The 13321-nt window shown below is 62.6% G+C and overlaps 1 protein-coding gene across 1 annotated transcript in view; it reads right to left on the minus strand.

Annotated features, from left to right (window-relative positions):
- The window catches only part of LOC102452635 (alpha-2-macroglobulin-like protein 1), a 124022-nt gene that overhangs the window by 75783 nt on the left and 34918 nt on the right, over positions 1–13321 (minus strand). Inside the window, exons 16-21 of the mRNA XM_089773964.1 lie at positions 12746–12946; positions 10377–10461; positions 9651–9795; positions 8772–8997; positions 8392–8518; positions 4593–4714 (exon numbers count right to left, since the gene is read on the minus strand). Coding sequence (XP_089630090.1) covers positions 4593–4714; positions 8392–8518; positions 8772–8997; positions 9651–9795; positions 10377–10461; positions 12746–12946 — 906 coding nt within the window. The remainder of the gene's footprint in view (positions 1–4592; positions 4715–8391; positions 8519–8771; positions 8998–9650; positions 9796–10376; positions 10462–12745; positions 12947–13321) is intronic.

A 13321-nucleotide genomic window follows, 5' to 3' on the forward strand; every position in this document is an offset into this window, starting at 1 on the left:
ACCTATCATGTTAAGGCACCTAAACCAGGAAAGATGGGAACCCTATAAAAACCCCTGCCTATGAGATGTTGGGGGTTGGCTATGATTTGAACATTGAGTTCCTTAGCTGTACCTCGGTTGCAACCAATAAACTTAAGTTGGACCCAGCCTGAAAGTGTGACTCTCTTCTTGGGGTAAATCAGACTAGCCTCCAAGGGGACGAAACCAGCAATTTATGCAACAGGCTGGCTGAGGACATGGAGGCTGGGTGGGCAGCACGTTGCGGCCAAGACCCCCACTGACCCTTGACCCTGTCGGCATGTAACAGTCCAGAGCTCCGCCGACCTAGTGGCTGCAAGGCCACCACTATCAGGGCCCTGGGCCAGGATGCAGTGGAGAGGATAGGCCTGCGTCCCCCCCCCCCCCCCGCCACCTCTCCCTTTGAGTGGCAGGTTCCCCCATGGGGCAAAACCCCTGTGCTTGTCGGCTCTCCCAGAGTGAGGAGACCAGACCCCTGCCCGGCTGGAACCTGGCCAGAGCTTTGAACTATTTGTGTCCCCCCCGCCCCTCCACTGTTGCTTGTCACCGTGACCCTGGGCCGTGCCTTAAACTGTGCCTGTAAATTACCTGTGTTCCCCCACTGCCTGGCGCCCTGTCCCAGGCTGGGCCGTAGGGGACTGTCGCTCGGCCAACAGCGAGGCCAAGGCGTGTCACACAGACTTGTGGGCACCCCAGAGTCAGCGGTGGCCCACCCACCGACGGGGGACCCTTCACAGGCTGGGTTAGCGCCTTCCTCCTGCTCCCAGAACCCCAGGGCTGCTCACTTCCAGCCTTTCTGGCCACGCAAAGAGGGAAAAGTTCCCAGCAGCAGGCGAGTGGGCACCAGGCTGCCAGCGGGGCCCACACGGAAATGCCGAGATGCTGTTAATTAGGGCGATGGGGGGGCCCTGCCCACACCTCAGGGGGGCCCTGCGCACACCTCAGGGGGGGCCCTGCCCACACCTCAGGGGGAGCCCTGCCCACACCCAGGGATGGGATCAGGCCCGTTCCTATGGGGCCAGCGCATGAGGGTATTGGTGACAGGCAGCCATGGCTCTCACTGGGAGGAGCTACACAGAGCAGGGGCACCAGAAATTACCAAAGAGGATTTAGTGCAAGTCGGGGGATGGGCAGGAAATTAGGATTCTGCTCAGAAAATGAAGCTAATTCGCCAGGGCCGAGAGCACACGAACCAGCCGGGTTCAGCCGGGCTTCGTCACATCCACTGGGGGCAGCCCCCGCCTGCCCCGGCCTTGTGAGCCTCCTGTCTGAGGGGCTAGAGAACACGGCGGCATCACTGCCTGCCTCCCCTCCACACAGACTGAAGAGACTCCAGGAACCGCCAGGGCACGGCCAGTGCTCAGAGGCCCCCAATACAGGGAACCCTGGGAGGTGGGACCTGAGCCCCCAGGGGCTGGGCAGGGACCCGCTGCTCTTATGCTGCCTCCGTTGGGTCTGCTCCACGGGTTCCAGTTGTCTCTAAGGCTGAGGTCCTGCCGAGCCAGCCCTGGGCCTGGCACCTTCCCAGGTGAACTCAGGCTCCAGCCCCGCACCCAGAGTGTCCCGCTGCTTCCAGTGTCCCCCATTTACCGAGCATCCCGTCATGAGCCTGTTGTGCAGGGGGGCCGGGTGGCACCGGTCGGCGCAGGCTGCTGGCACGTGAGCCACAGCGTTACATTCAGCTGCAGCAAGAGAAGGGTGTTGGCCTGGGTGGCTGAGGGGCTGTTTGGCTGTGGGTGGGGGTCAGAGGTCCTGCGCCAGGTGATCACTCACAGCTGCCATGGGCAGTCGGAGCCAAGGGCCGTGCCCAGTGAGGGAAGCCCCCTCCCCGCGCCAGCTAGAGCAGCTCCCAGGACAGGCGCTGGCTTTGCGGGGGCAGCGTGAGCCTGGTGCCCGGGAATGCTCCTGCTCAGGGACAGTCTGGCGGGAAGGCGAGTGCGGAAGGCGAACGGGGACCATTTCGAACTGTTTAGCCCCGTGGTTTCCCCTGCAGCCAGAGGACAAATAGGGGTCAGCGAACCATGTGAAAGGTGTCTGGGCCTGGGAGCGGTTCCCACAGGACAGGGGTTTGCTGCCTGTGCCCCATGGACCCTGGCAGGCTGCAGAGGCTCTGGGATTTCCAACAGGGTCTGTTCCGCCATTGGAGACATGTTGGGGTCTGCAGCTGAGAAGAGACTGGAAACCAGGGGCTTGCGTCCCAGCTTCTGGGATGGGATGGATCAAAGAAAAGCAGATTCTGCGACCTGGGGCGGATCAAAGCCCCACTGCACAGTGGAGGTGGGAGCAGCCCAGAGCAAAGATGGCAAGACTGTCTGATCATGGAAAGGGTTAGGCAGCTCCCCCCCCGCAAACATCCCCACCAGCAACAGGAATTAAATGCCACCCGTTCTGGTAGAGTGAAGTTAGGGCTCCAGACACCAGGCCTGGGATAGGAGACAGAAAAATGTGGCTGCCCCCTCTCTGTGCACAGGACAATACCGTCTGTAAACGGGGGGCACGTCCTGTTCCCGTAGGCTGATGCCCAGTTCTCCTGCCCCCCAGACAGACCCATGTAGCCCGCTGGGGTATTTGTGCCATCCCTTCCCACTGAGACTGAGCTGAATCTTTCAGTTCCAGGCCCCTGGGGAAAGCCCCAGCCCCTCTGCACTGCAGCAGGTGCCTGTAAACCCCCTTCCATCTCCCCCAGCCATGGCCTTCCTGCTCTAAAAGGGCCCACAAAGAGGTTTTGCTTCTCTATGAACGGTCTGTGGGTTTTCTTGCTACCTGCTCACAGTGTAAGTCTCAGGAACGTCAGGCCTGGGCTGCCCGGGGATTCTGCAGGCCTGGCTGGGCGGCCACAGTGTGTCTCAGGCTCTGGCCCCTGCCTGGCTGGGGCAGCTGGTTCATTGCCATGGAGACTTGTGTAACCAGGGCAGCTCTGCCCGCCGGGGCTGGGACCTGGGGGCTGTCGCAGGGTTCGAGCCAAACCCCGCCCCAGTGAGCGCAGGGCAGGAAGGGGGCAGAGCCGCAGGCCCAGGAGCGGCTGCTCTCAGGCTGCGGAGGAGCCGTGCGAGGAGCAGCAGCCGGGCAGCACAAAGCAAGAGCAGCCTCACACACAGGCGGGGGTTGTATCTTGTGTTACGGTCTCAGCAGGACACACGGCAAACCCCCGGGGTCCCCACGGCAGCCCCTGGTTCCCACGGGTGACGGACAGCTGGGACCCCGCGGCTGGTCTGGGGGTGGGAGGGGGGAGCAGGGGGATGTTTCCAGAGCACCCAGGGAGGCGTTGGCTGAAGAAGGTGCAAAGGGGGAACAGCAGCAGCCGAGAAGATCCTGGGCTGTCCGGCTGCCAGGGCGGCTCTCAGGACGGGCGCGGGGGGCTGCTGGGCGGGGGCTTCAGCGGGAAATTCCCAACGTCTCGGCATCAGGGGCTTTAAATAAACAAACACCCCCTGAGAGAGGATCAAACCCCTCCCCCGCCCGATGGACACCTCTCCACATGGCCCCCAGAACTCTCCCAACCCCCAAAGACTCCCCCCTCACAGTCACCCCCAGACCACAGACAGAGTCCCTTGTGCCCCGCATAGACCCTTCCCCCGACACAGACCTCTCCCCCCCACGGCCTTGCCCCCCGGACAGGTGTAGGGACTGGAGTTGAGTGGGTGCATCACACCTACCTGAGCCGCAGGGGGCGCTGTACTCAGCCTCTGTGTGCTCCCCTGCAAGGCAAGGGGGGGAGGGATGAGGAGAGAGCCCCTCCCCCCACTCCCGCCCAGGCAGGGTCTGAGCCCCAGAGGGAGTGCGAGGTGGCCCAGGTGTCTGAGTGGGGCTGAACGCTCTCCCCAAGCCCTGCCCCCCCCAGTCAGACGGGCTCCATGAGTTACCCCTCAGCACACTCAGGGAACCCGCCCTGCCGGCCCGGCCCAGCACGAGGGGTTCCGGGGGCATCTGAGGAGCTGGAGGGAGGGGAAATGTGTGGGGGCCTGGAGGGGCAGGATTCCTCCCACTCCTGCTGGGACGGCCCCAGTTACACCAGTCGCAGCGTCCCCACTGGCCCGTTGAACGCTCGGCTCCCGGGCCCCTTCCAACGAGCCGGCCCCACTGATTGAACCTGGGAAGACTCCGAGCCGAGTATGATCCGTGGAATGGGGGCCCTTGGAACGGGCGAGAGTTCAGTGACCCCTCCTACCCCCCACTGAATATGGTTCAGCCCACCAGAGCAGCACTAGAGATGGCTCACGCCAGTCGGGGGGCCCTGTGTTACTGACCCCAGACAGGCGCTGGGCTCCTACCTTCCTGGCAGAGCAGGGAGCTGGGCGACTTCTCCTCCACGATTCGCCCCCGGCTGTTGGGAAGCAGCATCATAGAGTCAGGAGACAGGACTGCACATGTAACAGCCTGCCGGGGTTGGGCAGCCAGGGCCCCCCAGCAGGGCAGGGGCAGGGGCAGGGGCAGGGCAGGCCGGGGTCAGGCAGGGGGACAGTGGGGTGCTGGGGCGTTATTCTCTGGGCAGAACAAAGGTCAATCACAAGTGTACACGTGGTCCATGGCCACCCCACCTCCCTCCACTGGGCCCGGGCCCAGCAGACACTGACCAGGACCCGCAGGGGCTTGATCACGGTGTCCACGCGCCCCTGGGCCGGCACCACGGCCAGCTCCGTGCCGCACAGCTCCTCGGTGCACAGGGCCTCCGTGCTGACGGTGAAATTCACCTCCCCTGCGGAGCCAGGCGGAGACACCCGTTAGACAGCCCCACACTCTCCTGGGGCAGAGAGGGCTCCGGTCTCTGGGGAGGGGACAGCAAGGGGGCAGGCGGGGAAGAAGGGAGAGAAAATGAGAATCAAGAAAAATGGCGAGAGAGAGAAAGGGGGAGAAGAGAGAGGGCCGGGCAGAGGGAGGTGGTGACTGGGAAATGGTGCGTAGGCTGGAAGGAGTTTCTCTGCAGGGTTGTCTTCTTCCCCCCACCCTGCAGCTCTTCCCATCTGTTCCCTTCCCCCGTGGCACCAACCCCTCAGGGAGCCTTTCCTGCCCCCCCCCCCCACACTCCCAGCGCAGAGCCTGTAGTGCCCCAACCCCTACCCATCTTCCTCCATTAGCCTTTACTTGGGTGTGATCCAGCTATTTGCAGCCATATTGTGTGCATTCTGGCTCCACGTAGTATGGGGTCACTTGGAAAGCCGGCTTTAGCGCAGGGGTAGTCAGTATTTTTTGATGAAGGGCCATTCCAAAATGCTGTATGTGGTTAAGGGCTGCACTTTTCTGTGGGTTCTAGGCTGGAGGTTGGGTGCAGAAGGGAGCTCATGGTAGGGCACTGGGGTGCAGCAGGGGGTGTGCGGGCTGCAAGAGCATCTGAGTGAAGGAGGGGGTAGGGCATTGGGGTGCAGGGTACAAACGAGGGCTCTAGCATGGGAGAGGGATGAAGGAGGTGGTGCAGGGTCTGGGAGGGAGCTGTGATCTGGAGATGGAGGGTGCAGAGGGTTTGGATTGTGACTAAGGATGGAAGCAATGAGCTTATAGGTTAATGCTATAGACTGCACATGTAACATGCTGGCTGTTCCCTCTGGGGGGCGCTGTTGCTGAAATGCTGGCTGTTCCCTCTGGGGGGCGCTGTTGCTGAATTGTTGGGTGTTCCCTCTGGGGGGCGCTGTTGCTGAAATGCTGGCTGTTCCCTCTGGGGGGCGCTGTTGCTGAAATGCTGGCTGTTCCCTCTGAGGGGGGCGCTGTTGCTGAAATGCTGGCTGTTCCCTCTGGGGGGGGGCGCTGTTGCTGAAATGCCGGCTGTTCCCTCTGGGGGGCGCTGTTGCTGAAATGCTGGCTGTTCCCTCTGGGGGGCGCTGTTGCTGAAATGCTGGCTGTTCCCTCTGGGCGGCCCATGCTGCATGGCGGCCCGGCTGAGCGGCGCAGAAGTCAGCCGAGCGCCACGGCGGGAGGGGAAGGGGAGCGGGGTGGTGACGTGCGGCGTGACAGCAGCTCCAGGCCCCGCCCCCTGGGGATCAACTTGTGCAAGTGACCGTTTGGGCTCCACACTCCCCATGCAGCACGGGGAGTGCGGAGCCCAAACAGCCGTTTCGTGGGGGTGGGAGAGGAGGAGGGGGAGGGGGAGAGAGGGAGAGAGACACCGACCGACCGACCGACCGAAGGCTCGGGAGAGAAGACCGACATGGAGGAGAGACCTGTAAATCCCCTCTCATGACGGGCTAATTGGCTAGTGTTCTTAAGATTAACTGATAAGAATTCATGAGGCTACTCGACTATACTCGTACTAAGGGGCAGGCCCAGAGCAGTCCAGAGGGGTCGTCACAGAACACCTCATTAAGCAACATCTTGGTACCAACACATGCGTCAGATACCAGACACACCAACCCAGGGTCAGGACGGGGTCTGAAATGACAACAGGATGGATCGTAACTGAATCCCCCTTGGCTGAGGTAGGGGGCGGTAACTAGGCAGCAGATGGTGGCAACCTGATAGTCAGGAGTGCTGCGTAACTTGTTTGTAACTGTGTATAACAGAGCACCCCAAAGGGTGCTGGTCGGCTGTCTGAGGGGGGTGCTGGACCCACAGGATTGATTAGGGATTACGCTATTGGCAAGGAGTACATATGCATAGCGGCACAGTGGTGAGTCTGTTCACTGACTATTATTGTACCTTGTTTGGCAGTAAACCTGGCCGGGTGCTCTCGATCCTTATCCGATTTGTGGTCTCTGAGAGTATGTCTACACTGCATCCCTCTGTCGGTAGAGGGATGCAGATTAGGCAGGTCGACATTGCAAATGAGGCTGGGATTTAAATATCCCGTCCCTAATTTGCATTAAAATGGCCGCCGAATTTTGCAGATTCAGCACTTTGTCTGCAAAAAGCAGCAGTCTAGAGGGGGAGTTGTCGAGAAAGAAAGCCTTTTTGGACAGATCCCTTCTGCCTCCTGCAAGGAGGTTTGCAGGATATTTAAATCCCTGCCTCATTTGCAATGTCGACCTGCCTAATCTGCATCTCTCTGCCGACAGAGGGTTGCAGTCTAGACGGACCCTGAGGGCTGCCGGAACCGTCTTGTTGACTAATTGCACCTGGCTAACACAGCAGGCAGAGGAACATATGTTGATGGACGGAAGACTGATCAGGAACCCCTCTGACGACAGCAGGCTCTGGAGGGGAGGTGCTTAGCCCTGCCACAGTCCCAGGTAGCTGGAAACAGCTGAATGCTCTCTGTGGCTTCCTGGGAGGTGGTGGGTGGTGGAGGGCTTTGTGTGTCGGCCCTGGCCCCAGCACAACCTCTCAGCTCCTGTTAGCTGGTCGGATTCTCCTTGGGGCCGGGGCAGTGTGCAAAGCCTCCCCTTTCCCCAGCTTGTGACTGATCTCTGTGCTGCATGGTGGGTCTTAAGACATTTAACGGCGGAGTCACCAGTGGGGTTAGCTCCTGAGGCTGGGAGCTGACCCCACTGTGGCTCAGCCGTTTCCCCCTTATCAACTAATTGAGTGGTCCACAGAAATTCCATCGACTACTTGGTTAGCTGATCTAATGCAATGTAAGGTCCCTAGGGGGCGGGTGCCTCTGCCACAGAAGTGTGATCACACACAGACGGGCGTGGAATGTGCAGGCGGAGCAGCGATGCCTTGGGGGACCGGGCCTGTGTGTGTTGTAGCAGTTACTCAGGAAGCCTCGCTGGGCCGGTGCACTTTGGAGCAGTCTCTGAAGCCCATTGGGGATCATTTTCCTGACACCTTTTTCTCCCCAGTGAAGAGCAACTGGCCATGGGAGCCTGCAGGTAACCGCTGGTAGGTAAATACTTGGATGCTCTAGAACTGTCTCTTGTGTCCGGGGGTCCTGAAATCTCAGCCACTGCTGCTTTAGGGACTGCACACGGACTGGACTGGCTGTAACAGGGATAGGACTGTGGGAGGCAAAACCCCAACCCACCCTCAGCCCTTTCTTCCCCGGCCTTGCTCCGCACAGGAGTCACAGCATGTCCCCCTCCCAGCATCACAGGGAGGTGGGTGGCATGTAGCCCCAGCTTCCCCAGCCCCAGAGCACAGGGAAGGAAGGCATGGTGCTCGGGGGCAGCAACACTCCACCCTGCCGAGTGCCTGCAGTGGGCATTCGGGGGGAGGAGTATTGGGGGGACCAGGCTGGCGCCTTCCCCCGTCTCGTATATCCGCCACCCAGGTGCATTAGTCTTTCAGCAGAGGGCACTGCTGTTCCCATTGGTTTCCTCCTGACAGCGCCTGGACTGAAACCCTAAAGTTACCGCTGCGGTGGGTTCTGCAAACCCCGGTAACACCCCCAGGCACCTGCAAAGGCCCCACCTGCCTAGAGCGAAGGCTCCAGCATCCCTTCCCTTCCCCCCCCCCCGTGCTTTCCCCACCCCTCCCCCACCACAGAGCCCCAGCGCCCCTTACCCAGGCTGCTCGCCGTCACCTCCCACTGGAAAGTTTTCCCTTCGTCTGCACAGAGGCAGCTGCTGTAGGCGCCGTCCTCACCCGCCTGCACCCGGAACTGCGCCGACTCCGCCAGCGTCACCCGCACCTGTGGGCCCGACACGAGAGCCCCTTAGGGCTGCAGGACCACGCTCACACGCGCCAGCTCCAGGCCAAGACAGGACACTCCGAGGCTCTGGCCCCATTCGCCGCATTGTGCTGAGCCCAGGGGTCACTGCGGGGTGTCTGGCTCACAACCATGGGGTGCTGGTGCCAGTCACTGACCTGCGCCGCTGCCCAGCCCCAAGTCCCAGGTCACCAGCCCCAGCAGCTTGGGCAGGGCAGCCCCGGGCGGCGCTCACCTTGATGCACTGCTGCAGGGAGTTGGAGACGGTGGCCTTTAGGGTGAAGGCCTCTCCCCGGACCACGGAGTACGGCAAGGCCAGCTCCACAAAGAAGGGCTTGACGACTGTGAGGGTGGCCGTGGGGGAGAGCCCAAAGCCCCCCTCCGCCGTGCAGAACATCCCGGCTTTCCACTGCGTGAGGGTGTCGGGCACCGAGAGCGGGACGTCCGTCGAGCCCCCCTCGCTGGGCACGGACAGACACACACAGAGCGTCAGACGTACCCACCCCGGGGGGAGCACCACGGGCAGAGCCAGCAGAGACGTCCCGGCCCGACCCTCCCCTGGGCTGGGGCCCTGAGCCGAGTGCCCAGAAACAGGCTGGTCCCAAGTATGCACAAGGGGGGGGAAGCACTTTCAGCGCCCCCAGCTCGCCTGCCTCTGCACCACCCCAGCTAGCGCAGGATCCTGCCCTGCCCTGTGGCTCCTGGGCTGGGCTCAGTGTCCCATGGGAGGGGGATTCCCCCATTCTGCAGCCGGACACGACTCCCTTCCAGGGGCTATTCCTGGGAACCAGCCCCAGTTCCACCTGCTGGGATCCCCGCCCTCCCACTGGTCCCCCATGTGCAGAGCAGGGGGAGGGGCTGGTGTGAACCCCGCTTTGCTGGCAAGACGCAGGGCCCCGGGGCTCCCCAGGCTCCCAGCCCCCTGCCTCGCTCTCCCTCGGCGCTGGGCTGTTATTGCCGCCGCTGTGCTGGGTTCCTCTCCGCTGGCAACAGGCGCTGGAACCGGCCCCACGTGGGCAGCCCCCCCGACAGGGCGCTGCATCCGGGAGCGGCTGCTTCCCAGGGTCTGGCCCGGAGCCCTGGCAGGGACGGTGTGTGACAGCCCCTCACTCACCCCACAGCCACCAGGTCCCACAGCCACGTCTCTGGGAAGTACGCACGCGGCGCCAGCTCCGGCTGGGCACAGGGCACGAGCTCCGGCTGAGCGACGATCTGTGGGGGCTGCTCCCCCCCATAGGAACATACGTCCCAACGGAAGGCTAGCAAAGATCCAAAGGGGGGTGAGGGGACCCCACGCTGCTTTGGGGGTCACATGGCTCACGTGTCTGCGCCTGAAAGTCTCAATGCTTGGGGCCATTCTGGGGATGGACGTGGCCACTGGGAGCTCTGAGTACTGGCCCCTGCCCAGGTCTGTCTGGACTGGAGCAGCCAGTGGCCAGGCTGGGCTGGAGGGGCCAGGCTGGGGGTCCTACATGCAGTTCACCCCAGTGGACTCAGCATGTGGCTGTAGCCAGAGAGCTCCAGAGCTCAGCCCGGCCTCTGCCCACACAGGGTTAGTGGGACGTTGCCCTCCAGAGCCCGCCCAGGAGCCGCGAGCCAGACGGGCCGGTCATTAGCCACACTGAGCAGCTGGGACAGGGAGGCCCAGAGAGGCCCATTGAGGACAATGGAGAAACCTGCCTCCTCCACCCATGGAGAACAATGGATCTGCCAAGGGCACTGTCAGAACCAGGATCAGAACCCAGGTCCGATGCAGGCGCCCGCGGGGCCGTCCCCCCCAGGAGGCCGAGAGGGTTGGGGTTTGCTGACCACAGGGGACAGAAGCTCCTGGAGCACTGACTTCGTTCATGGGCAGCAGCAATTGGCGTTTCCCGGAACTGATGCTCACAGATGCGGGTGTTGGTGAGAAGCTTCAAAGCTGCATCCTGGGCGAGAAGGAAAAAGCGTCAGGAGCCGCTAAAGCACCAGAGGCGGCGCCAGGCCCTTGTTACTGGCCAGGGCACAGGGCGACAGGGCAACGCCGGAGCAGAATTCACGGAGACTCGGCACCTGCCCAGAACCCTGCAACTGGCTCTGCCAAGGACTGGGCTCAGTACCCTGCACAGGGGGAAACTGAGGCACGAGGCACAGACTGGGAGCTCTTGGGGGCGTCTCTGACTGTCTGTTCAATGCTCCCACATGACCTGAGCACAGACTGGCGCTGCCCAGCGGGGCCCTGCCCTTCCAGACTGAGGGGAGCCCTGGCCCTGAACCCCTGGCCGCCAGGCAGTGAAGGGGTCAGGCAGGGGCCACCTCAGCTCTGCCCCGGGGCTGGTGCAGGGACGGTGCCCGAGGGGGGCCCTGGGCAGGGACGTGAGGAATGACAAGGAGACGGGCCCTTGGGGGGGACACGCCTGGAGCTGAGGCAGCGCTGCGGCCGGGCGCCCTGCGGTGGCTGCGGCTGGGTGCGCCGGGGCAGGGCCTCGCCGGGCCGCCTGGCAGGGCTGCCTGTGACTAGGGACGTGAAGAAGCATTTCACTCCCTGAGTCGTCAGTAACATTGTTATCGAGGGCACGATCCGTCAGTGGGGGAGGCGCTCAGCCCCGGCTCGCACTGCGCCGGGACCTGCTCCCCCTGCGGCTCTGCACTGGAAATGGCACCTGCCCGCCGGCTCTTCCTACATTGAAAATGCTTAACCACCGTCACAGATCTGGGGCCAGCTGCAACTGAGCTGGGCTCGCTCACGCGGGTCCAGTAGCCCTCGTCCGCCGGGTTCCCGGTGGGGATCTGGGACGGGGCAGAGCAGCCTCCATTCATGGCCAGCCCAGGCCGCCACAGACAGGGTCTGCTTTGCCCTCCACCCCGCCTGCGCTGCTGCTTCTGAGAGAGGCAGGGGGCAGGAGACGGTGCTGGGGGGAACCAGCTTTGTCAGCTCCTCTCAGCACCAGCTCCTGCTTCCCCCTCCTTGCTGCCTGTCATACAGAGACAGCAGGTGGGGGGATGGGAGTAGCCAACTCGACCACAGATTGAAACTGTAACCGGGACTCTCTGGTCTGGCCACATCCGTGCTCCTTGGATGATCCAGGAGCAGAGGGTCCCAGTGGAGGGCGAGCGCCTGGGGGCCCTGCAGGCTGGCAGGGCAGCGGGGTTCCTGGCAGTGCTGTGGGAGCCCCATGCACAGCAGCGGGACTTCCCAGAGCACAGCAGGAGCCCCTCTCACGGCAGAGGTAGCCCGGAGCAGAGGTTGTGGGGCAGCCTGACGCAGCAGCAGGATCCAGGCTCTGAAGCAAAATCCCTCGTCTGGGACCAGTCGGGTCTCGGGGGTGCCAGGCCAGGTTGGCCCAACCTGCACTTGCTTCCATTCCTACGTGTGACGTGAGGGGAGGGACGTGAACCGCGAGGGATCCAGGCTGCCCAGCCCCGCACTGAAGAGCCAGCTTGGCTTCCCCAGTCGGGTGCGGGTGGCTGGGCCCTTCCCCCGGCCGATGCTCGTGTCCTTGCGTCCCTCCGCACCTGCCACTCAGGGGCCTCCAGGCTGCTTGGGACCAGCAGGGAAGCACAGAGAGCACCGGTGGCACCGTCTCTGTGAGCTCTGTCCCCGCACCCACTGCCACCGGAGCACTGCTGGCCGGGGGGGGCCATTTCAGGAATCCAGCCACCCCGGGATCCCAGACTCAGCCCTGTAAGGCGGCCGCACTCCAACCCTCGGCTGGGCATGTGAGTCGCACCTTTCCCGGGGTTCCCAGCCATGTGGGGCTGAAGCTCACAGGAAGGCAACGGGCACCTCCCCGACCCCACAGCGACCTCCCGGCCAAGGGTCCAGTCTGCTCCGAGGCAGGGAGCTTCTCAGTGAAAGAGCTTCCATGTATCATGGGACGCCGAGTATTTTCCCCTCTCCCTGTCGGGGCAACTCCAGGGCCGTGTTTGCCGCAACCCTCAGAAAGTTCAGCCGGAGGCGACTCCTGGCCGGGGAATTTCTGCCCCAGACGTTTGAGTCTGACAGTCACAGGAACTGAAAACTCACACAGGGCGTCCCCACTGGACTGGGTGTGAAGGGGGCGGGGGGGAGGTGCAGCCCAGCCCTGAGTTTGCGAGGAGCATCCCTGGGGAGTCACTAGAACAGGCCGGACTGTTTGGTGGGACGTCGCCCCAGCAGCCTGGGCACGGCGGAGCCAGTTTAGTCCTTTCAGGCTACAAAGGAGCCAGAGGCAGGGCCAGGCACAACCCTACCTGAAACAGGCCGTTGGGGTCTGTCAGCGGGTCAGCCCTGCCACGAGTCCCTCTGCGCGGCCTCCGGAGAGACCAAATTGTCCTCGGCAGATTGTGAAAAGTACCAGGTACACCTGCAGCCCCAGTACTGTACTGACAGTAACATGACTTATGCCCTTGATAGGAGTCTCCTTGTCGAAAATCAGGGAGCAAGTTATAGACCTAAAGACAAACACGGACAAGGGCTGCCATGAGACCAAGGTACGAGCCTCTCCATGGCCAGCTCCTGCCCCTCCTCTCACCAACACCTCACCCTGCAAATCTCCACCATCGCCCCTCTCACATCTCTAGCCTGGACTCCCCCAGCACCCAGCCCCTTCCCACTAGGGATGTCAGCGTGTAGTCGATTACATAATCAATAAGCCTGGGCTCATTGGTCAGTCCTATTGATTCCACGCGCACCCCCCCCTTGCTGCCTTCCAGTTCTCTGGCTCGCCAGTAGCACCCAGCTCCAATACACTGAGAAGTTATTTTAAAACTCAGCTCATGATACCAAACATTCTCCGGATCCCAGAGGCTCAGCCACGTTACCAGGTC

Source organism: Pelodiscus sinensis, chromosome 29 (genome assembly GCF_052426305.1).
Source record: "Pelodiscus sinensis isolate ZL-2025 chromosome 29, ASM5242630v1, whole genome shotgun sequence".
Lineage (NCBI taxonomy): Eukaryota > Metazoa > Chordata > Testudines > Trionychidae > Pelodiscus > Pelodiscus sinensis.